General features: G+C 42.4%; 1 protein-coding gene across 1 annotated transcript in view; it reads right to left on the reverse strand.

Moving 5' to 3' along the window:
* The window catches only part of LOC120056988 (cell adhesion molecule 1-like), a 438,190-nt gene that overhangs the window by 26,852 nt on the left and 386,924 nt on the right, over positions 1–24,414 (reverse strand). The window contains exons 6-7 of the mRNA XM_039005316.1: positions 16,225–16,383; positions 2,719–2,815 (exon numbers count right to left, since the gene is read on the reverse strand). Of these exons, the coding sequence (XP_038861244.1) occupies positions 2,719–2,815; positions 16,225–16,383 (256 nt within the window). The remainder of the gene's footprint in view (positions 1–2,718; positions 2,816–16,224; positions 16,384–24,414) is intronic.

Below are 24,414 nucleotides of genomic sequence, written 5' to 3' on the forward strand. Positions count from 1 at the left end.
TACCTTTTTTGGACTATATTCAATTGGTTCCTTTGTACCTGGCGGGCTAAATCAATCACCACCCCAAGTATATACACTGCTCAAAAAAATAAAGGGAACACTTAAACAACACAATGTAACTCCAAGTCAATCACACTTCTGTGAAATCAAACTGTCCACTTAGGAAGCAACACTGATTGACAATACATTTCACATGCTGTTGTGCAAATGGAATAGACAAAAGGTGGAAATTATAGGCAATTAGCAAGACACCCCCAATAAAGGAGTGGTTCTGCAGGTGGTGACCACAGACCACTTCTCAGTTCCTATGCTTCCACGTCTCCTGATGTACTGGCCTGTCTCCTGGTAGCGCCTCCATGCTCTGGACACTACGCTGACAGACACAGCAAACCTTCTTGCCACAGCTCGCATTGATGTGCCATCCTGGATGAGCTGCACTACCTGAGCCACTTGTGTGGGTTGTAGACTCCGTCTCATGCTACCATTAGAGTGAGAGCACCGCCAGCATTCAAAAGTGACCAAAACATCAGCCAGGAAGCATAGGAACTGAGAAGTGGTCTGTGGTCACCACCTGCAGAATCACTCCTTTATTGGGGGTGTCTTGCTAAGTGCCTATAATTTCCACCTTTTGTCTATTCCATTTGCACAACAGCATGTGAAATTTATTGTCAATCAGTGTTGCTTCCTAAGTGGACAGTTTGATTTCACAGAAGTGTGATTGACTTGGAGTTACATTGTGTTGTTTAAGTGTTCCCTTTATTTTTTTGAGCAGTGTATATATATATATATATATATATATATATATATATATATATATATATATATATATATATATATATATTTTAAGTTCTTGTTTGTTTCCCCTTTTAAGGCTCCGATAGGGCGCATCCGATAGGGTAAACATCAACACACCCAATGAGATTCTTTCACCTTTGATTGCCAAACTATTTGTGTGTGTATATGTGTGTGCTATTTAGGTGGGGAGCCTTTTATGTTCCTGGCCTAGTGATGTGGCTAACTACATTACCCAGCCATCTTTGTTCCCTCACTACCTTGGCAGGAAGCTTACAGGAAGTGCTGGATCTGGATCCCATTTCTTTGATGAGCTATGTAAGAACCAGAAGCCACCGAGGGGGGGAAAACAAAGCGCCTCTTAACTCTGTTTTGCTCTCGCAACTTTCAATGGCTGGCTGCTAGCTAGCTAACACGCCGTTATGTCCCTTGAGTGGGTGCCGAGGACTCTCTCTTGTTGTTCTGTTTTTGTGTTGCTGTTTAAACTTGTTTCCTTCCATTTGAAAACACTTGGTTTGGAGAGAGCAAGGGAGGGAGGGAGAGAAAAAAGGGAGGAAGAAAGAGAAAAAGGGCTAAGCCTTGAAACAAAAGAGCAGTTTGAGCTCAGTAACAGTTGAACTCTCGCCTTTGTGGCGGGGTGAAAAAACATTTGATGGCTGCGGCGGCGGGCGGCTCGAGAGAGCAAATTGGAATCCCTCGTCGGGGCAAGAATCTTAGGGAACCGGAATCAGAGGTTAAATATACACACACAGTGTCAGCCTAAAAATGGAGTAATGACCTAGAAAAAGAGATTTACTGGGGGGTGGGGTGACACATGAGAGATAGAGAGAGGGAGAGGAGGATGGAGAGAGAGAGGGAGGCAGTGGGGGAAGAGAGGAAGGTAGATAGAATACAAATGGACAGACGGCCAGAGCCTGTCACTATCTCGGCTTAGTAATGAGTTCAGAGAACTCTCACAAGCTCTAATGAAAATGACTTCCAATTCTCTGGCCCACTGTATTGATTGTATTTTCATCTTTATTAAATTAATACGGGTGAGATCCGCCTTTACTCTCCCTGCTGAGTGCAAAACTTGAAGGGGAGAGGGAGGGAGGGGCCTGTGTGGTGTGTGTGTGTGTACACATCTGACATGTATTGTTCACAATTAATGCGCCTCGGGACAGGAGGCTTCGTAATGATGTAAGGTCTTCGCGGGGATCGCACGGCTGACGGCGTCATGTAATGACCGTTTGTGTCCCAAACGGTCATTGCACGAACGCACGAACACACACAAACACACAGAAGTCAGAACCATGGACAGCCACATCATATTTAGCATACGTTGACTGGACTAAATTGTTTTTGGTATCTTTTAGTTGTCACTGTATTAGATTAAGCAGAGGTGATTTGATGATGCTGAAATGTTGAAGTTGAAATGGTGCTGGAATAGTGGAGGCAGCTCCTGTTTTCTTTGCGACTTGCGGTAACTCTGTGGTTCTAAATCAATAGTTGTTTAGTGGTCAGAAAATGTCAGTAACAGTAACTTGCTTGACCATGCTGTAGGTCATGTAACTGTTTGTTACATGCAATATACTTTGTGGACTTCACTGGACAGAGGTTGTTCTCCTGTTTTGTGATGAAACAAAGGTGTGCTTGGATTTATTCTGCCACTGTGTCTTCTTATTGTCTCGGCCTTTAGGCCTATATACCACGATCGCAAGGCATATGAACAAACAGGTTATAGAGCAACACAATTATCACAACAAATAGGTTGTAATGTGCCATTTTTTTGGGGGGGGGTTGGGGTTTCCCAAGACATTTTATTCACTCACTCCTACTGATGTACACTTGTGTGTGAGCTCTGTTCGCTGCATTCCCGCCATTTGGCAAAATCATAATTTAAAGTTACATGTGTGGGTTGTGTGGTGTGTGTGTGGTGTGTCTTACTGGGGTTTGCCTTTGGCCTGGCATGACAGCTCCATGTTCTGTCCCTCCCTTGGCAGCCCATCAGGAAACTCCACTATGATCTTCACCTCCGGTTTATCTGTGGAGAGGGAGGGAGGGAGGGAGGGAGGGGAGAAATGTGGGGAGAGAGTGCGTCAATGTGACAAGCAAGTCATTAGTTCTGTTACAAGTTTATAAAGTAGCTAGGCTTCAGTCTGCTTAATGTTTCTTCATTCCAAGTTTATGTAGGCTACGTGATGTGAAATGTACAGACGTGTGGTTGGGAAGTTCACAAAACTAGTGTTCCGGAGGACTTGTCTGAGAACAAAATCGGACTTCAAATCCCTGTACAAAATTGAGGGTGGTTGTGTATACAGTAGCTGCTTACGCTGTTTACAACATTTGTGTGAAATGAAACAGGCTTGTGACATGGGGGTGGGGGGCTTGCAGTATGGTTTGGGTGTCATTATTGTACAGAACCTTAATGATTGCTTGGCTAGCTATCTTAGCTGACTGTTAGCTTTCAAAAGATGCATTCTGCCTTCTTCACCCACAAGTGGCTGTGAGTGAACTGCAGTGTGGTGACGGCAGGAGGCTCCCTCGTAGTGAGGAAGACATTATACTCTGGACTGGTGTGTGGTGTGCCGGCAGCAGAGAAAGCATAGTGGAGGAGTCACCCAGTGGCTAAAGAGGGAGCTGAGGATTGACAAGAACAACGTCTGAAGAGAGGACAACTCCAGCTCCATTACCATCATCAATCCTGTCCCTACCATCCAACTCAGCTGCCAGCAGAATAGATGCCATTACCAGGAGCAGGCCCTCTCTGAAGCTAGACTTAGCTGCTCTCCATTTATTTTTTCTTCAGCTAGCTAACTGTTATCTCCTTTTTTTCTTGTTTCTTTTTTGTCTATATACTGCAATTCAGCTTTTAGCTGCAAACGTGTACAAGACAACTTAACCAATAATAAAATAATTTCAGAGATTCTGACTTTAAGGTTGTTGGAGTGTGTGAAGGAGTGCCCCAGATAAAACTTTTGTTTCTTTTTAATTATCGTTTATAGAGGAATAGTTGTTATATCGATAGGTTATCTAGAGGTGTTCCTTTGCAGGGTGCAATTAGTCAAAATAAAATATGTCCCTTCAAGACTAACGACAGTCATTGTAAGGTTTATGAACTTCCAACACCATCTGCTGTCCTTGTAGTATCCGGGAAGGGAAACAAGATCAAATAAGAAAAAAAATCTGCCCCGCTAACTAGACTGTCTGGACGTCAAAGACGCTTTATGTAAGAAAGCCATAAAAGGTCCTTCTCAACAACAGTTAAGACAGAAACAGGATTATAAAAGTGGGTACATCAGCCCGGGCCACCTTTGAATGTTGCCTAAACACTAATAAGGCCCCCCTTAGCTCCCTTTGGTGTTCAGAAGAAAGATCAGCCTCTGTATTATGTACAGTGCTAATGAGAGCAAGGGGAGAAGAAAGGGAGAGAAGAAAGAGACAGACAGACGGGGAAAGTGAGAGAGAGACAGAGAGATGCAGAGAGGGGAAAGAAAGAGAGAAAGGTAAGAGAAAGGGCAAGAGAAAGAGAGAGGAGAGGGGACAAGAGAGAGAGAAAAAGGGAGCAATTTAATTTGAGAGAGAGTGAAGGTACGAGAGTGAGAGAGAAGGAAGCGAGAGAGAGAGAATGTCAAAGAAAGCACACCATTACCTCCCTTTATGAACAGTTCCCTGGCAACAACAGCTGGCGTGGACCATGAAAATAAACACACAGTATGGCTACTGCACTACTGCTGGGTGTTGTGTTAATATGACCACCAGGATCATCACCGTCATCATCATCATCATCATCACCATTTTAATGTTATTGCTTTTATCAACAGCAGCAGCAGTATAAGTTGAAGTAGCAGAGTTAGCTAGTTGAGGCATGGTAAAGGAAGCAGTACAAGACAGAATATAACATGATAAACTATGACCTTGCTAAATGCACTAAGAGGCACCAAATTGTAAAACATGTCCTTTAGGATCCCTTGGAAAAATATGCATCTTGCCTTCGTATTTAGGCCTAATAGCTTTTCCAAATCGAATATTCTCCCTGTGATGGAGCTTGCAGTGCTGCCACATACAGTGGTTCGTCCTTTAAAAGTTGCAGCGTACTGCAGCACAGCTTGCGTGGCGCCACAGAATTCTTTGGCACGTTATTTAAGTGCCAACCACTGGTAACATTAATGCTAGTTAGTGCTAGTTTGACCACCAGAGGGCATCTTTGTGAAGCATTTGATAGCTTTCAATAGTGGCTGTACTAGAGAATTGAAAATGTGTTTTTGTGAAAACATAGTATATGGGACTGATTTTAAGAAATGTTGCTTAATTTATTTGATTAATATTATGTTGTTTCTATTCCAAGAAAAACAAAAAACCCTCTGGGTTTCCATTAGGATGGAACGGAAAATATGGAGCTGTACAACGTGACGGTAGGGAGTAAGCTACAGTGCTGGGCTATTAAGCTAAATAATCCCTGTGCCGTGCGGGCACGCGGGAGACCGGGGATCAATTCCCCGACGGGGAGGAAGGAGGAGGCTGTCCTTGTAAATAAGAATTTGTTCTTAACTGATTCCGTAAGTGTTTTTTCATAGTTGTGATGTATTCACTATTATTCTACAATGTAGAAAATAGTAAAAATAAAAAAAATCCTGTAATGAGTAGGTGTGTCCAAACTTTTGAAGCAATAAAAATGTTTTGGCTAGAGAAATTGACGATACTACAATGCAACAAATACATTGATCCTCTCAGCAAGGTTTTCCCCATGGTCGTGGAGCAAGGTGGAAGTGCAACTAAAATGTAGTTTAAATAACTATCTGCATTTTGAATGTCTTTTTCTAGTTATTTTATTAACTAAAGCATAAAGATGTTGAAGAAATACTGTACCGCTGTTTTGAGTTAGAAATGTAACACTTCAGAGTACTTAAGCATCGAATACATTGCAGGTAGAGGGATGTTCACACCTACAGTAGCAGGGCTATGAAGAGTCTATTGTCCTGATAATCGGGCTACAAGTGTTTGAAAACCTGTTTTCAAAATGCCACGAGCTGTCCATCACTAATGTAAATAAAAACACAGCATCTTGCTTACATCCTTTATTGTAACAACAATGTCACAAATAATTTGTATCTACCTTTCCAATTACTTTTAGAGTTGGGATAAATTAGATTAATATTATGGTGTTTATTTGCCAAGAAAAACAAAAAATCCCCTGGGTTTCCGTTAGGATGGAACATAAATATGGCGCTGTACAATGTGACGGTCGGGAGTAGGCTACACAGTACTGGGCTATTTAGCTACGAATCCCCGTGTTGTGCACGGGCACACGGGAGAACGGGGTTCAATTACACTAAGAGCATAACATTTCTATACCATGATTTTAGTCTAACCAATACTCAAACAGAGATTCGGGATGCATCGGGATACTGGCCTTCTAGGCAGAGTTCCTCTGTCCAGTGTTCTTTTGCCCATCTTAATATTTTCTTTACATTGGCCAGTCTGAGATATGGCTTGATCTTTGCAACTCTGCCTGGAAGGCCAGGATCCAGGACTCGCCTCATCACTGCTGACGTTGAGCCTGGTGTTTTGTGGGTACTATTTACTGAAGCTGCCAGTTGAGGACTTGTGAGGCATCTGTTTCTCAAACTAGACACTCTAAAGTACTTGTCCTCTTTCTCAGTAGTGCACCGGGGCCTCCCACTCCTTTCAATTCTGGTGAGAGACAGTTTGCGCTGTTCTGTGAAGGAAGTATTACACAGCGTTGTACGAGATCTTAAGTTTCTTGGAAATTTCTCGCATGGAATAGCCTTCATTTCTCAGAACAAGAATAGACTGACGAGTTTCAGAAGAAAGTCTTTGTTTCTGGCCATTTTGAGCCTGAAATCGAACTCACAAATGCGGATGCTCCAGATACTCAACTAGTCTAAAAACGGTCAGTTTTATTGTTTCTTTAATCAGCACAACAATTTTTAGCTGCGCTAACATAACTGCAAAAGGGTTTTCTAATGATCAATTAGCCTTTTAAAATAATGGATTAGCTAACACAATGTGCCATTGGAACACAGGAGTGATGGCTGCTGATAATGGGCCTCTGTACTCCTATGTACAGTTGAAGTCGGAAGTTTACATACACCGTGGCCAAATACATTTAAACTACATTTTTCACAATTCTTGACATTTAATCCTAGTAAAAATTCCCTGTTTAGGTCAGTTAGGATTACCACTTTATTTCTATAGGCTTGAGGTCAGGGCTTTGTGATGGCCCTCCAATACCTTTACTTTGTTGTCCTTAAGCCATTTTGCCACAACTTTGGAAGTATGCTTGGGGTCATTGTCCATTTGGAAGACCCATTTTCAACCAAGCTTTAACTTCCTGACTGATGTCTTGAGATGTTGCTTCAATATATCCACATAATTTTCCTCCCCCATGATGCCATCTATTTTGTGAAGTGCACCAGTCCCTCCTGTAGCAAAGAATCCCCACAACATGATGCTGCCATCCCCGTGCTTCACGGTTGGGATGGTGTTCTTCGGTTTGCAAGCCACCCCCTTTTTCCTCCAAACGCAATGATGGTTATTATGGCCAAACAGTTCTATTTTTGTTTCATCAGACCAGAGGACATTTCTCCGAAAAGTGCGATCTTTGTCCCCATGTGCAGTTGCAAACCGTAGTCTGGCTTTTTTTAATGGTGGTTTTGGAGCAGTGGCTTCTTCTTTGCTGAGCGGCTTTTCAGGTTATGTTGATATAGGACTCGTTTTACTGTGGATATAGATACTTTTGTACCGGTTTCCTCCAGCATCTTCACAAGGTCCTATGCTGTTTTTCTGAAATTGATTTGCACTTTTCGCACCAAAGAAGATGCTCATCTCTAGGAGACAGAACGCGTCTCCTTCCTGAGCGGTATGGCGGCTGCTTGGTCCCATGGTGTTTATACTTGCGTACTATTGTTTGTACAGATGAACGTGGTACCTTCAGGCGTTTGAAAATTGCTCCCAAGGATGAACCAGACTTGTGGAGGTCTACAAATCTTTTTCTGAGGTCTTGACTGATTTCTTTTGATTTTCCCACGATGTCAAGCAAAGAGGCACTGAGTTTGAAGGTAGGCCTTGAAATACATCCACAGGTACACCTCTAATTTACTCAAATTATGTCAATTAGCCTATCAGAAGATTCTAAAGCCATGACATCATTTTCTGGAATTTTCCAAGCTGTTTAAAGACACAGTCAACTTAGTGTATGTAAACTTCTGACCCACTGGAATTGTGATACAGTGAGTTATAAGTGAAATAATCTGTCTGTAAACAATTGTTGGAAAAATGACTTGTGTCATGCACAAAGTACATGTCCTAACCGACTTCCCAAAACTATAGTTTGTTAACAAGAAATTTGTGGAGTGGTTGAAAAACGGGTTTTAATGACTCCAACCTAAGTGTATGTAAACTTAGGACTTCAACTGTAGATATTCCATAAAGAAATCTGCCGTGTCCAGCTACAATAGTCATTTACAATACTAAGAATGTCTACACTGTATTTCTAATCAATTTGATGTTAATTTAATGGGCAAAAAATGTGCTTTTCTTTCAAAAACAAGAACATTTCTAAGTGACCCCAAACTTTTGAACGGTAGTGTGTGTCTTTAGCAGGGATATAAAAAAAGGCACTGAATCAGCTAGCCTGATCTCCTCTGGCAGACCACTGCAAAGTCTAGGAGCTCCTAATGGTAAATGCCCTGTCTCCTTTCATTCTCAACCTAAACTTTGAAGATCACTAAATATGTCAACAGCGTAGCTCACCCCAGCCGCTCTGCTGTACGACCTTTCCGGTCAACACACAGCAATCTGTAGGCCGTCCATCCGTCCAAATTACAGACCTGGCAGAAGCTGTGTTGCTCTGTCTGAGTGATGGACAAGGCTGGGCGTGGCGCCACGTTTGTTGGACGGGCATGTACCGTTTTTACGAGTGAGAACTTTGTTTCGGGGTTGGGCTGTGTTAGTTTCTCAACTGCACTATCCCAAAGGTTATTGTAACCACTTTGCCCAGAACTTGTGGTTGGTGGATTCAAATTAAACCGTTACATGGAGTGCAGAGGGTCGTACTGACAAAAGACACTACAGTACATCCCTTATTTTCCTCCCACTGCAGTGTAGTATCTCCTGTCATTGTCATCTTGATATCATGAAAGTAGAGGTTTAGTGTTTTGAACGCTACAGTACCATCGTCTGTCTCAGAGTCGTACTGTCTTAGACTCCTTAGACACAAACACTAAACATTCCTGTGACTTCCTGATATTGCCACTTGGGGAAATTAAGAGCAGCTGTATCGTACGAGGGAGATGGCCATTATCATTATGCTAACAGAATTATTTGCTTAGCTTTATTATTGGTGTCCACCAGCAGCTCTTAAGCCTCGGCCCTCCACCTGCCCACGGGGGGAAGAAGCAATAGCGCAGTAGGGAAAATGTCTTTGCCTTGCCCAGCCAGCCATCTATATTATTACTGAGCTTATTTAATATCCCTGGACATGTTTTTTCTTTTTTTTCCTATGGCAGAATGAAGTCTATTAGGACAGCCTGTGCACTCAATGATTTTAACATCGATTGCTTTTGCCTGCCCCGGCAGCATGGCGAGGCATGGAGAAGCGATGTGTCTGATGAGAGCATGTGAGGCAGACCGTGGAATGAGAACGGTTATAATTTGGTCTGTTGGCTGGCTCACCTTGGAGAAGAATTTCAAGATTGATAGTTCATTATCACATAATTTTTTAGTATTTGCTAAAATGTCAAATCCAATTTACCCTTGGCTAAGCCCCATAAGCTAACGTATGGAATTGTTTTAAGAAGGTCATACCAAGGATCATTTAGCTATTTGATTTAGAATTTTAGGACCCCGTAACATATAAAAAAATATTCAAAAATGATTTGATGAAACCTTGAATTTGGATAAACAAATACATGTAGTTCCCCCACAAAAAAATGTAAAGGAAGTTTCTGTCCTATATCTGAGAGATACAGTGCATTTGGCGTGAAGCTTGGCATTCAGGCCAAAGAGTTCAATCTTGGTTACATCAGAAAAGATCATCTGTTTCTCATGGTCTGAGAGTCCTTTAGGTACCTTTTGGCAAACTCCAAGCGGGCTGTCATTTGACTTTTACTGAGGAGTGGCTTCCATCTGGTAGAGTGCTGCAGAGATGATGGTCATTCTGGAAGGTTCTCCCATCTCCACAGAGGAACTCTGGAGCTCTGTCAGAGAGACCATTGGGTTCTTGGTCACCTCCCTGACAAAGGCCCTTCTCCCCCAATTGCCCAGTTTGGCCGTGCGGCCAGCTCTTGGAAGAGTCTTGGTGGTTCCAAACTTCTTCCATTTAAGAATGATGGAGGACATTGTGTTCTTGGGGACCTTAGTCAGGGAGTTGACTAAGAACCCGATGGTCACTCCAGAGTTTATCGGGACACGTCTCTGAATGTCCTTGAGTGGCTCAGCCGGAGCCCAGACTTGAACTTGATTGAACATCTCTAGAGAGACCTGAAAATAGCTGTGCAAACTTCCTCCATTTAAGAATGGAGGCCATTATGTTCTTGGGGACCTTCAATGCTGAAGAAATGTTTTGGTACCCCTCCCCAGATCTGTGCCTCGACACAATCCTGTCTCGGAGCTGTACGGACAATTCCTTCGACCTCATGGCTTGGTTTTTGCTCTGACATGCACTGTCAACTGTGGGACCTTATATAGACAGGTGTGTGCCTTTCCAAATCATGTCCAATCAATTGAATTTACCACAGGTGGACTCCAATCAAGTTGTAGAAACATCTCAAGGATGTTCAATCGAAACAGGATGCACCTGAGCTCAATTTCGAGTCTCGTAGATAAGGGTATGAATACTTATGTAAATACTCTGTTTCTGTTTTTTGTTTTGATTTTTATTTGCAAAAAACACATTTTCACTTTTTCATTATGGGGTATTATGTGTCGATTGATGAGGATTTATTTTTTTAATCCATTTTAGAATATGGCGGTAACGTAACAAAATGTGGGAAAAAATCAAGGGGTCTGAATACTTTCCGAATGTATTGTATAAGAAAGATCAGGAAACTATATATATATATATATATATATACAGTGGGGAGAACAAGTATTTGATACACTGCCAATTGTGCAGGTTTTCCTACTTACAAAGCATGTAGAGGTCTGTAATTTTTATCATAGGTACACTTCAACTGTGAGAGACGGAATCTAAAACAAAAATCCAGAAAATCACATTGTATGATTTTTAAGTAATTCATTTGCAGGTAATGAGTGGAGAACAGGAGGGCTACAGGTAATGAGTGGAGAACAGGAGAGCTTCTTAAAGAAAAACTAACAGGTCTGTGAGAGCCGGAATTCTTACTGGTCGGTAGGTAATCAAATACTTATGTCATGCAATAAAATGCAAATTAATTACTTAAAAATACCGGGAGGACCGGGAGGTCCGTGGGGCGACGCACAATTGGCATAGCGTCGTCCGGGTTAGGGAGGGTTTGGCCGGTAGGGATATCCTTGTCTCATCGCGCTCCAGCGGACTCCTGTGGCGGGCCGGGCGCAGTGCGCGCTAACCAAGGGGGCCAGGTACACGGTGTTTCCTCCGACACATTGGTGCGGCTGGCTTCCGGGTTGGAGGCGCGCTGTGTTAAGAAGCAGTGCGGCTTGGTTGGGTTGTGCTTCGGAGGACGCATGGCTTTCGACCTTCGTCTCTCCCGAGCCTGTACGGGAGTTGTAGCGATGAGACAAGATAGTAATTACTAGCGATTGGATACCACGAAAATTGGGGAGAAAATGGGATAAAAAATAAATAAAAAGAAGAAAAAAAATAAAAATAAAAAAGAATGGTCCACCACCGAAAGGACATCCAGCTCACTTGACACAACTGTGGGAAGCATTGGAGTCACATGGAATGCTTTCGATACCTTGTAGGGTCCAAGCCACAATAAATTGAGGCTGTTCTGAGGGCAAAAAGGGGTGCCACTCAATATTAGGAAGGTTTTCCTAATGTTTTGTATACTCAGTATACTTCCATGCATGTTTTAAACTAGTGCCTGGCTACCTAGACTATATATTATATTTTTGTATGTTTAGATTTTTTTTACTTTTTACCCCTTTTTCTCCCTTCGCTGCAACTCCTGTACGGACACGGGATAGGCAAAGGTCGAGAGCCATGCGTCCTCTGAAACACGACCCTGCCAATCCGCACTGCTTCTTGACACACTGCTCGCTTAACCCGGAAGCCAGCCGCACCAATGTTTCGGAGGAAACAGTACAGCTGACGACCAAAGTCAGCGTGCATGTGCCCAGCCTGCCACATTGAGTCGCTAGAGTGCAATGGGACAAGGACATCCCGGCCGGCCAAACCCTCCCCTATCCCGGACGACGCTGGGCCAATTGTACGCCGCCTCATGGGTCTCCCGGTTGCGTCCGGCTGCGACACAGCCTGGGATCGAACCCGGGTCTGTATTGACGCCTCTAGCACTGCTATGCAGTGCCTTAGACCGCTGTGCCACTCAGGAGGCCCTTACCTTCAGACTAGCCTTGTGAAACTTGTGGGCAACAACTGACATGTACGTGTTCGTGAGAGACTCACCTTTCCATAGAGGGGTCATATTAGCGTGTAGCCCAAACTGTTCGGACACTACAGACAGAAATTGGCAGATCAGATGTTCCGACTTCAGATGAGTCACGTGACACTTGTGGGGGTCATGTTCATGAGAGTCTCATCTTTCCATAGAGGGGTCATAATAATTTGTAGGACACGGTTCGGACGCTACAGAAGTTTGTGAGAAGACCGATTTTCGGGATATCTCATGGTCTGACAAACACGCTGTAGCTCTGCCACATTAGAGGATGCGGCCGGTTGAGCCAATGCAAAAAAACCTGATATCTCTATCTTAAACTAGAGTTGCTAATTAGATTTCCTTGGGGCCGCATACATTGACTAAGAGGGTTGATATAACTTGTTAATTTTTCGAAATGTATGTTAGCTAGCTAAGTTAGCTATGTTATGAATACAACTCTCATCTGCTGTCGACATCAGGATACGATTTGAAAGCTAGTTAGCTCCAAAAGTGGTTAGTAACTTAAGCTGCATGCTGACAGTACATTTAGAGCCATCCAGTATAACTAGCCACACTACAACCTTCATTTTACCAGGTTCCCGTGAAGTAAATAATTGTAATGACAGTCCACCACATACCCCAAGAATATCCTGAGTTAATTTGAATGTGTATTAAAAACACAGTTTGAAATCATTGTGAGGGAATTTCACCAGTGGTTAGAAGGAGGAATTGAGCTTCCTGGGAAAATGTTGTCTGAGGTTGCAACCAATGATATATATAAACCCTGGATGACTGACAGGGGGTGCTGTATTGAAGCCACCGCGCAGCCATCTTAGTGGTACTCCTCCATTATAAAAATGATTTTGGAAGCTATAGAAATGCATTTATTAATGTCTGCATTAGTTTTTGACACATTTATTCTATTACAGATGCCTTAATGCATACATTTAAATTATATGATGTGAGCTAAACATAAAAATGACAAAAATATATTAAAACATTAAAAGTACTAAGGATACTGTTCCCACTACAAAAACAAAACATACTTAAATACATGTAATTTTGTCCTTGAAATATTTAATTTAAATACAGCAGAATTCCATTAATTCCTATGGAGGACTGCTCCGACTGGATGGAGGACTGTGCCAATATGGCCGACCGGTGGCTTTAAAGCCTCTCAATGTCCAATACATAGCATCTGCAATCTAGGGTTTATATGGGGTGGCAGGTAGCCTAGTGGTTAGAGCGTTGGACTAGTTGGAAAGGTTGGAAAGGTTGCAAGATCGAATCCCTGAGCTGACAAGGTAAAAATCTGCCGTTCTGCCCCTGAACAAGGCAGTTAACCCACTGTTCCTAGGCCATCATTGAAAATAAGAATTTGTTCTTAACTGACTTGCCTAGATAAATAAAGTTAAAAATAAATATATATATATATATATATATATATAATAGGTTGCAACCAAGGAGGTGGGCTTAGCGAAGGGTCAATTGCTGCCATATTAGGGGTCCATGTGAAATTGTGGACATGTCTAATCGTATCCGCTCTGCCTCTTCCATATGTATTCAGCGCAATGTGAAAAAAGCAATTGGATAGGCAGCCTAACCAGGCTCTGCTCAACCAATTGGAGGGGCCGCCTAACCAGGCTCTGCTCAATCAATTGGAGGGGAAGCCCAAACAACCTCGAGCCCTATCTGCTACTGTCATGGGAGAGTGACTAAATGTCATGTCTAGGCAGATTTGGAAAGGTCAGATGGAGCATCCTTTTTTAATTCCTGGACGGAAGCTTTTTACAGAACGGACAAAGCTCCAAGAGTGACTACAAGCACGGCTTAGGTTAACCATGGTACAGCAACACACTATCAATGAGCCATATGTCAAGGTTTGAAAGGAAAGGCAACGTTTTGGAGAAAATATCCTTACCCTTTTGCATAGATAATGGGATCTGAAGCCTAGGTCTTCAGCCAAAAGGCCAAGTCAAGCACTTCAGGGCCTTACCCATTGTATCATAATACCACTACTGCATATTAAACATAGGGCAAATATAAAAATGGTGTATTTTAGCTCCTGATGCAGAGACAGCTCAAATGCAGGCTGAAGGCCGTGGTCTGTTGTCTGAGTATGGACAAAGGCCTCTGGGATCTTTGTTCAAGGAAAAAGGGGCAAACTTGTGTGTAAAAAATTATGGATAGACTTAAAGTTAACTTCTTTGTGGTAGGGGGCAGTATTTTCACGTCCGGAGGAAAAGCGTGCCCAGAGTAAACTGCCTGCTACTCAGGCCCAGATCCTAGGATATGCATATTATTAGTATATTTGGATAGAAAACACCCAGAAGTTTCTAAAACTGTTTGAATGATGTCTGTGAGTATAACAGAACTCATATGGCAGGCAAAAACTTGAGAAAAAATCCAACCAGGAAGTGGGAAATCTGAGGTTTGTAGGTTTTCAACTCTTTGCTTATCCAAGATACAGTGGAAATGGGGTCATGTTGCACTTCCTAAGGCTCCCACTAGATGTAAACAGTCTATAGAACCTTGTTTGATGCTTCTACTGTGAAGTGGGGGCGAATGAGAGGAGATTGAGTAAGGTCTCTCCCAGAGTGCCATGCGCTGACCATGCGCATTCATGTGAGAGTTAGCTGTGTTCCATCGCATTTCTGAAGACAAAGGAATTGTCCGGTTGGAACATTATTGAAGTTTTATGTTAAAAACATCCCAAAGATTGATTCTATACATCGTTTGACATGTTTCTACAGCCTGTAACGGAACTTTTTGGACTTTTCGGCCGTACTTTCCACTGGACTTGCACGCGCGTCGTGAGTTTAGATTGTGTACTGAACGCGCGAACAACAAGGAGGAATTTGGACATAAATGATGGACATTATCGAACAAAACAAACATTTATTGTGGAACTGGGATTCCTGGGAGTGCATTCTGATGAAGATCATCAAAGGTAAGTGAATATTTATAATGCTATTTCTGACTTATGTTGACTCCAACATGGCGGATATCTCTTTGGGTTGATTTGTCATTTTAGCGCCATACTCAGATTATTGCATGGTTTGCTTTTCCTTCCTCTGACACAACGGTTGCATTAAGGAGAAGTGGATCTAAAATTCAATGTGTAACACTTGTATTTTCATCAACATTTATGATGACTATTTCTGTAAATTGATGTGGTTCTCTGCAAAATCACCGGATGTTTTGGAGCTACTGAACATAACGCGCCAATTTAAACTCAGATTTTTGGATATAAATATGAACTTTACCGAACAAAACATACATGTATTGTGTAACATGAAGTCCTATGAGTGTCATCTGATGAAGATCATCAAAGGTTAGTGATTCATTTTATCTATATTTCTGCTTTTTGTGACTCCTCTCTTTGGCTGGAAAAATGGCTGTGTTTTTCTGTGAATTGGCACTCACCTAACATAATCGTTTGGTTTGCTTTCGTCGTAAAGCCTATTTGAAATCGGACACTGTGGCTGGATTTACAACAAGTGTATCTTTAAAATGGTGTAAAATACATGTATGTTTGAGGAATTTTAATTATGGGATTTCTGTTGTTTTGAATTTGGCGCCCTGCAGTTTCACTGGCTGTTGACGAGGTGAGACGCTACCGTCCCACATACCCTAGTGAGGTTAAGTCAACATTTGAAGAACAAAATCTAAACGATATCCCTCACTCAGTAGAATACATGTATCTCACATGTACAGCCCCTTGCCCTCCATAAGTATTTCGTATATAGTTTGCGAGGCACATTACTGTGAAAATAGACAAGATGGCATTTAATCTTATTTTCTAGGTTTGAGTCCCTCAGGAAAGACATTATTAGTGGACAAAGACACTTGGAAGTATTATTTCTCTCAAGTGTTTGCCCATACTCACAATGTACCACCAGGTACGTCAGGGCTTGGAAGTCTTTGACGGCTGGGTGGTCCACGATGCACACCACGGGCACGCCGTCGTCCTCCTTAGTGACGATGAACCTCAGTTGGCTGGTCACCGTAAACATGTGGTCATATGTCTCCTCCACCTTGGATATGCCTGGGAGGGATGACAAAAACAGCCACGTTTAAAACGCTCAAGGTTCTGGGGGGGTTTCTACTAAGCCAGGAATCATCAACTAGATTCAGCCGCGGGACGATTTTTTGTTGAGGGTATGGTCGGTGGGAAATAATAAAACATGATAATTTCACCTCCCGAGTGGCGCAGCGGTCTAAGGCATCGCAGTGCTAGAGGTGTCACTGCAGACCCGGGTTCGAATCCAGGTTGATATCTCTAGCTTAAACTGACGGATTATGATGGCGATTTTTGTATTATGCTAATTAGATTTCCTCGGGGCCACATACATCAACTCTGGGGGTTAATAGGACTTGTTTATTTTTACGAAATATAGCTAACATTCACCTACTCTGCGTCTTACAAAGACACGGCGGTTGAAACCAAAAATCTCCAATTTGGACTCATCAGCCCAAATGACAGATTTCCACCGGTCTAATGTCCATTGCTCGTGTTTCTTGGCCCAAGTAAGTCTCTTATTATTATTGGTGTCCTTTAGTAGTGATTTCTTTGCAGCAATTCGACCATGAAGGCCTGATTCACAGTCTCCTCTGAACAGTTGACGTTGAGATGTGTCTGTTACTTGAACCCTCTGAAGCATTTAGTTGGGCTGCAAATTCAAAGGCTGGTAATTCTAATGGACTTATCCTCTGCAGCAGAGGTAACTCTGGTTCTTCCTTTCCTGTGGTGGTCCTCATGAGAGTCTTTTTTGCATTTTTCGACTGCACACTTTTGTGTTTTTTTTGCGACTGCACTTGAAGAAACTTTCAGGATTGACTGATCTTCATGTCTTAAAGTAATAATGGACTGTTGTTTCTCATTGCTTATTTGAGCTGTTCTTGCCATAATATGGACAAGGTATTTCACCAAATAGGGCTATCTTTTGTATACCACCCCTACCTTGTCACAACACAACTGATTGGCTCAAACTCATTAAGGAAAGAAATTCCACAGATTAACTTTTAACAAGACACACCTGTTAATTTAAATGCATTCCAGGTGACTACCTCATGAAGCTGGTTGAGAGATTGCCAAGAATGTGCAAAGCTGTCATCAATGCAAAGGGTGGCTACTTTGAAGAATCTCAAATACAAAATATATTTTGATCTGTTTAACACTTTTTTGGTTACTACATGATTCCATATGTGTTATTTCATAGTTTTGATCTCTTTACTATTATTCTACAATGTAGAAAAACCCTGAAATGAGTAGGTGTGTCCAAACTTTTGACTGGTACTGGGAAACTAGTCAGGATCGAGGCAAAGATGAACGGAGCAAAGCACAGTGAAATCCTTGATGAAAACCTGCTCCAGAGCGCTCAGGACCTCAGACTGGGTCGAAGGTTCATCTTCCAAAAGGACAATGACCCTAAGCACACAGCCAAGACAACGCAGGAGTGGCTTCGGGACAAGTCTCTGAATGTCCTTGAGTGGCCCAGCCAGAGCACTGACTTGAACCCGATCGAACATCTCTGGAGAGACCTGGAAATAGCTATGCAACGACGCTCCCCATCCAACCTGACAGAGCTTGAGAGGATCTGAAGAGAAGAATGGGAGAAACTCCGCAAATACAGGTGTGCCAAGCTTTTAGCGTCATACCTAAGAAGACTCGAGGCTGTAACCGCTGCCAAAGGTGCTTCAACACTGAGTAAAGGGTCTGAATACTTATGTAAAAAAATGTATTTTACCCCCTTTTCGTGGTATCCAATTGCTAGTAATTACTATCTTGTCTCATCGCTACAACTCCCGTACGGGCTCGGGAGAGACGAAGATCGAAAGCCATGCGTCCTCCGAAACACAACGCAACCAAGCCGCACTGCTTCTTAACACAGCGCACCTCCAGCCTGGAAGCCAGCCGCACCAATGTGTCGGTGGAAACACCGTGCACCCGGCCACCTTGGTTAGCGCGCACTGCGCCCGGCCCGCCACAGGAGTCGCTGATGCGCGATGAGACAAGGTTATCCCTACCGGCCAAACCCTACCTAACCCGGACGACGCTAGGCCAATTGTGCGTCGCCCCACGGACCTCCCGGTCGCGGCCGGCTGCGACAGAGCCTGGGCGCGAACCCAGAGTCTCTGGTGGCACAGCTAGCGCTGCGATGCAGTGCCCTAGACCACTGCACCAGTATTTCAGTTTTTTTATTTGTAATAAATTAGCAACATTCAAAAAAAACTGTTTTTGCTTTTATCATTATGGGGTATTGTGTCTAGATTGATGAGGGGGAAAAAAACAATTGATAAAATTTTACAATAAGGCTATAACGCAACAAAATGTGGAAAAAGTCAAGGGGTCTGAATACTTTCCGAATGCACTGTACTACCCGGCTACCTTCAGACTAGTCTTGTAAGGCTTGTGGGCATCCTAAATGTATGTGTTTGTGAGAGACTAACCTTCCATAGAGGGGTCATATTAGCGTGTAGTCCAAACTGTTCGGACACTACAGACAGAAGTTGGCAGATCAGCTGTTCTGACTTCAGATGAGACACGTGACGCTTGTGGGGGTCGTGTTCATGAGTCTCATCTTTCCATAGAGGGGTCATAATAGTTTGTGGGCCAAACAGTTTGGACGCTACATACGTTTTCGGGATGTCTCATGGTCTGACAAACACCGCTCTAGCTCTGCCACCTTTCACCGCAGATGCAGAAGGGCGACATTGGCGGATGCAGTGAACTGAGACAGCCCATGCAAAAAAATCTAACATTTAAACTGACGGATTTGGATGGGGATTGTTTTATTATGCTAATTAGACTTTTGCGAGGCCGCGGATATCAACTCAAGTGCGTTAAAAGCCCACTGATATTTACAGACTTTTAAAAAATTATCGTTTTGTTATTTTGGGAAGTGGGTCTTTACTAAAGACTTCAGGGACCTATTGTATGGCACCCGATGAAGACCTGAGTGGTTGAAACGTTGTCTCAATTGTCACCAATAAACCACATGTAAGCACAGATTGCAGTGTGTAGAATTAATTTTTATTGTTTACTGAACAATATCCGGCACCTGCTCAAAGACATTGTGTGTGTGTGTATCATGTTTTAGGGAAGAAAACCAGCCATGTTTCAACACAAGACCGTAGGAACCTATTGTAAAGCAGCATCTTTAGACCGCAAGTCATTCACGTAACTGGCCTGTACATAAAATGGTCTTTGGTACTTTTCGTGGAATTGAGTACACCTGAAATATAAATAACTGAAAACCAATAAGCTCCTATGAAAAGCTGCTGTTGTGTAACTATGTGTACCCACATTAAATTGGGAGTGGAATACGTTTATTTTGTCACGAAATTGTAACAAAGGGCTACTGTTGCGCTCAAGGCTACGGGGGAAGAGTAGTAGTAACTCAGCATAAGGGAGAGAGGCGGCCATTGTGCGTCTCTGAATGGAGTGGCTCTGTGAGTGACCTTATACAGTACAAGTAGGGGAGAGAGAACGGAACGTCCTAGAAAATGGTCAATGGTAGGTGAATCAGCTGGAAATTGCTCGCTGTCAAGGGCTGTTGTACTCGTGAGTCACTCAATGGCTGCTGGGGTAGTTGTTGATGGGACAGTTTATTTGTGTTTTATGAAGGGATTTTGATCCAAAGTAACCCCTGCCAACAGTACACAGCAAGGTGTGAAGTAAGCCTCGTTCTGATGAGTAACTGGGCTGTTACTACACAATACAGACAACACACTCTTCACACGCTGAATAGGCCAACTTTCTTTCCCCATTGTCCCATTTTGTAATAATATTTGGTATCAAGAATGTCATGTAAATAAAGCAAATATAATTTCATTGGATTGAGACGGGGAGGTTGTTCAGGGAGAAAGAGCGGGAGAGGGAGAGAGAAAGAACAAGGGGAGGGGAGGAGAGAGGTAGAAGGGAGGAGAAAGGGAGAGGGAGAGGGGGGTGAGGGATAATGCACCTGACAGAGGATTTATTTTCATATACAGTGCCTTCAAAAAGTATTCACACATGTTACAAAAAACATAATTTAGAATTTTTGTCACTGGCCTACACACAATACTCCATAATGTAGTGGAATTATGTTTTTTGATAAGAAAAAATAAGAATTAAATGTCTCGAGTCAATAAGTATTCAACCCCTTTGTTATGACAAGCCTACATGAGATCAGGAGTAAAACTTTGCTTAACAAGTCACATATTAAGTTGCATGGACTCACTGTGTTTGCAATAATAGTGTATAACATTCTTTTTGAATGACTACCTCATCTCTGTACCCTACACATACAATTATCTGTAAGGTCCCTCAGTCGAGCATTGAATTTCAAACACAGATTCAACCAAAGACCAGAGAGGTTTTCCAATGCCACGCAAAGAAGGGCACCTATTGGTAGATGGGCAAAATTTAAAAAAAGCAGATATTGAATATCCTTTTGAGCATGGTGAAGTTATTAATTACACTTTAGATAGTGTGTCAATACACCCAGTCACTACAAAAATAAAGGCGTCCTTCCTAACTCAGTCGCCGGAGAGGAAGGAAACCACTCAGGGATTTCACCATGAGGCCAATGGTGACTTTAAAACAGTTACAGAGTTTAATGGCTGTGATAGGAGAAAATTAACGATGGATCAACAACATGGTAGTTACTCCACAATACTAACCTAAATGACAGTGAAAATAAGGAAGCCTGTACAGCAGTCACCAACCAGTCAATCGCGATCAACTGGTTGATCTCCAAGGCATTCCTAGTCGATCAACAAACATTTCTGCAAATAGCCTTGCGTTCCTATTATTATTTAATTTTTTCCCTCACTGTTGGCGGTAGGTGCATTTGATTCAGCAACCCTAGCGCCGGGAAGGCAAAGTGTTCCCATTTTTTAACAATTTCATGTGTCTGAAGGTAGAACTCAACCTACCCGGCAGGCCCAGAGAGCAAATCAAGTGCACCTTTAGGCTTACCACTGGCCAATCAGATAGCTCAGATGACCGTGTCTGCACAGTTTCCTTGAGCCATAGATTGTAAAAAGAAGCTGAGCAAAGTTGATACTGTGAGATTTCAAAACATTTAAAACCATGACTAGAGAGATTTGATGAATACAGTAGAGTTGCTGTTTTTATGAGTAAGCTCATGTTTAAGTTGATATTCAGCACTGTCAACACTAAGCCATAAAATGTGTGTCCTCCCTACTTACACTTACACTACAACCAGCACTGCAGCTGCATTGAAGGAGTACAGCAAAGTGTTTCGATAAGCTTGCGTTCTTATTATTAGAGTCTTGTGTCTTTTTAATATCTGGGAATATTTCATCTCTGGTCATAGGAGTAGCAACATCATTTGGTGCATGAGGCAGAAATAATGCAGTGCGACTTGAGTTTCGCCATCAGCTGGAAGACTGTGTCCCCGTTTCTCATTGGAGGGAGGGAGAGAGGAGGGACGCTGAGTGGGGTTAGAGGCAGCCTCACAGCTGCTCCCTCCCTCCCTCAGACTGACCATCAGATGCAGGCCATCAGTCCAGTAAAAAAACTATTATGCTCACTCAGCTATGAGTCAAGTAATACAACAAATTATATATCACCAGTGTGATCATATACCACATTAAAAAAAATATAATTTCAAAATGGTCTGAGAAGAACAACATTGGCAGGGCAATTCAGGCATAGAAATATGCAATGAAATGTATTGGTCCTATAGCCTACTGCACAAACCTCATTGCTATAGAACTGTTTTTAATTGGAAAATGTTGCATAGGCTTACCTTTAAGTCCTGCTTAAGAAAAACTCAGAAAGTGATCTTGATTAAAAAAAGGTTGGTGACCACTGCTGCACAGAATACAAATATTCCAAAATATGCATCCTGTTTGCAACAAAGTAATACTGAGTACCACGCTCCATATTTTCAAACATAGTAGTGGCTGCATCATGTTACAGCCATGCTTGTCAAGGACTGGGGAGTTTTTCAGGATAAAAAAGAAATGGAATGGAGCTACACACAGGCAAAATCCTAGAGGAAAACCTGGTTCAGTCTGCGTTTCACCAGACACTGTGAGATGAATTCACCTTTCATCAGGACAACAACCTAAAACACATGGCCAAATGTACACTGGAGTTGTCACCAAGAAGATAGTGAATGTTCCTGAGTGGTCAAGTTAAAGTTTTGACTTAAATCTGCTTGAAAATCTAGTGCAAGACCTGAAAATGGTTGTCTAGCAATGATCAACAACCAATTTGACAGAGCTTGAAGAATCTTTTAAAGAATAATGGGCAAATGTTGCACAATCCAGGTGTGGAAAGCTCTTAGAGACTTACCCAGAAAGACTCACAGCTGTAGTCACTGTCAATGGTAATTCTAACAGATATTGTCACGGGGGTTGAATACTTATCTAATCAAGATACTGTATAATAATGTTTTCTTTTTTTTTTTTTACAAATGTTCACATTTGTCTTCCACTTTGACATTACAGATTATTTTGTGTAGATCGTTGACAAAAAAATGACAAATAAATGTTAATCCCACTTTGTAACATCAAAATGTGGAAAAAGGCAAGGGGTGTAAATACTTTCTGAAAGCACTGTAGCTTTGTATTATGAGGATGAAATGGCGAACTGCCTTTGTGTGCTGTTGTTCCTCAGCTACAGGTATCTGATGGATATTGAGTTGCCACTTCACATCCTGCTCCATCACCGCAGAGACAGCTGTCTCCGAGGCTGATGGGAAAACGAGTCTTTGTGACAAACAGGTGTGTTACCCCATTTGACAAGCCAAGCGCTGTAGAAACTAATTTGTCGCTAATAAAATGAAACCGTAAAAAAAACAAATAGCAACGTGGAGATGGATCAGCGAGGTGTCATGCTTTTTAACTAACTGACAGCGTTTTAAAGAACCAGCTGAGTTAGACCTGAGAAATAAGCTAAGGTGAACGTCTGACCAATGATAAAGTGAACAATTTACTACCAGGGGGAAAGGATTTAATTTGATTATCCATACATTTTATTTTATTATTACAGCACAGTAGATAATTACCAACATGTTGAATATCACTGCACTGTCAACATTATGCAATAACAAACGTGTTGGGCACTTGCTCAATGGAAGAGAGATATGCAAATACCTTTGAATTGGATGATGCGTACTGAATCTTATTTACTTATGAAGATATCATCTTCCCACGGTGATAGCATCTCCGTTTGATAGCCGCAGTCTCAGATGTGGCGCTCGATATTACTCCAACATAATTTTTTGGAGTGCTAGCGAACATATTCATGTAAATGAAAAGCTAATTGCTTTTGTAGTCGAATAGTGAAGCTCGGGGTTCAAAATCAAAGCAGGGAGAGTTGATGCACTGTTAATGACTGCACTTAGCTATTCCTTCAGATGCAGAGCCATTAACAGTCCCCTCTATTTTACATTTGAAAATAATCGTTAATTGTAATTTCAGCACCATTTAAGAGCATGGGGGCCTGCGTTTGGGGAGAGTGGACTCGGATGCATCAAAGTGCCTTAGACATTCCTTGACTACTTGCCCTTAGCAAGTTCAAATATTATTTTATAAATTTGCCAGTCATTCTGGCAGAGTGTGGCAGGGTAATTGAAATCACCCCGGTAATTTTCTTTAGAAGACTTAAGGCTAATGGCAGTGCTCGGCCCCGTCCGTCACTGCCCCCCCCCAGTCTCTCTCCCTCTCATCTCGTCTTGAACAGACAGAATAACCTGTGCTGCTGGAACTCCCATTGTTCCTTGACTTTCATTTCACTCGTACGCTTAAGTGCTGGAGATATCTGTGAAAGACAGGATATAAAAGAGGGGGAAATATTAACCACAACACAAAACTAGCAGGATAAGAGAGGACAATAAAGTGGCAGAGTGGGGGAAGGGTGAGGGGAGAAAGAGAGAGGGGGGAGAGAGAGAGACACAGAGAGGGCAAGAGAAGGGATATAATGACAGTAGGACAACTGGGGCTTTGCTTTCGGGTGCCGAAATCTTGGTTTACATTCGCGAGTGAGCAGGACGGGTGTGTAACCTTTAAATGATATTTAAAACATGCCCGATTATCCATTAAGGTAATTAGGTTTAAT

This window comes from Salvelinus namaycush, chromosome 12 (assembly GCF_016432855.1).
Source record: "Salvelinus namaycush isolate Seneca chromosome 12, SaNama_1.0, whole genome shotgun sequence".
In the NCBI taxonomy this organism is placed as follows: Eukaryota; Metazoa; Chordata; class Actinopteri; order Salmoniformes; family Salmonidae; genus Salvelinus; species Salvelinus namaycush.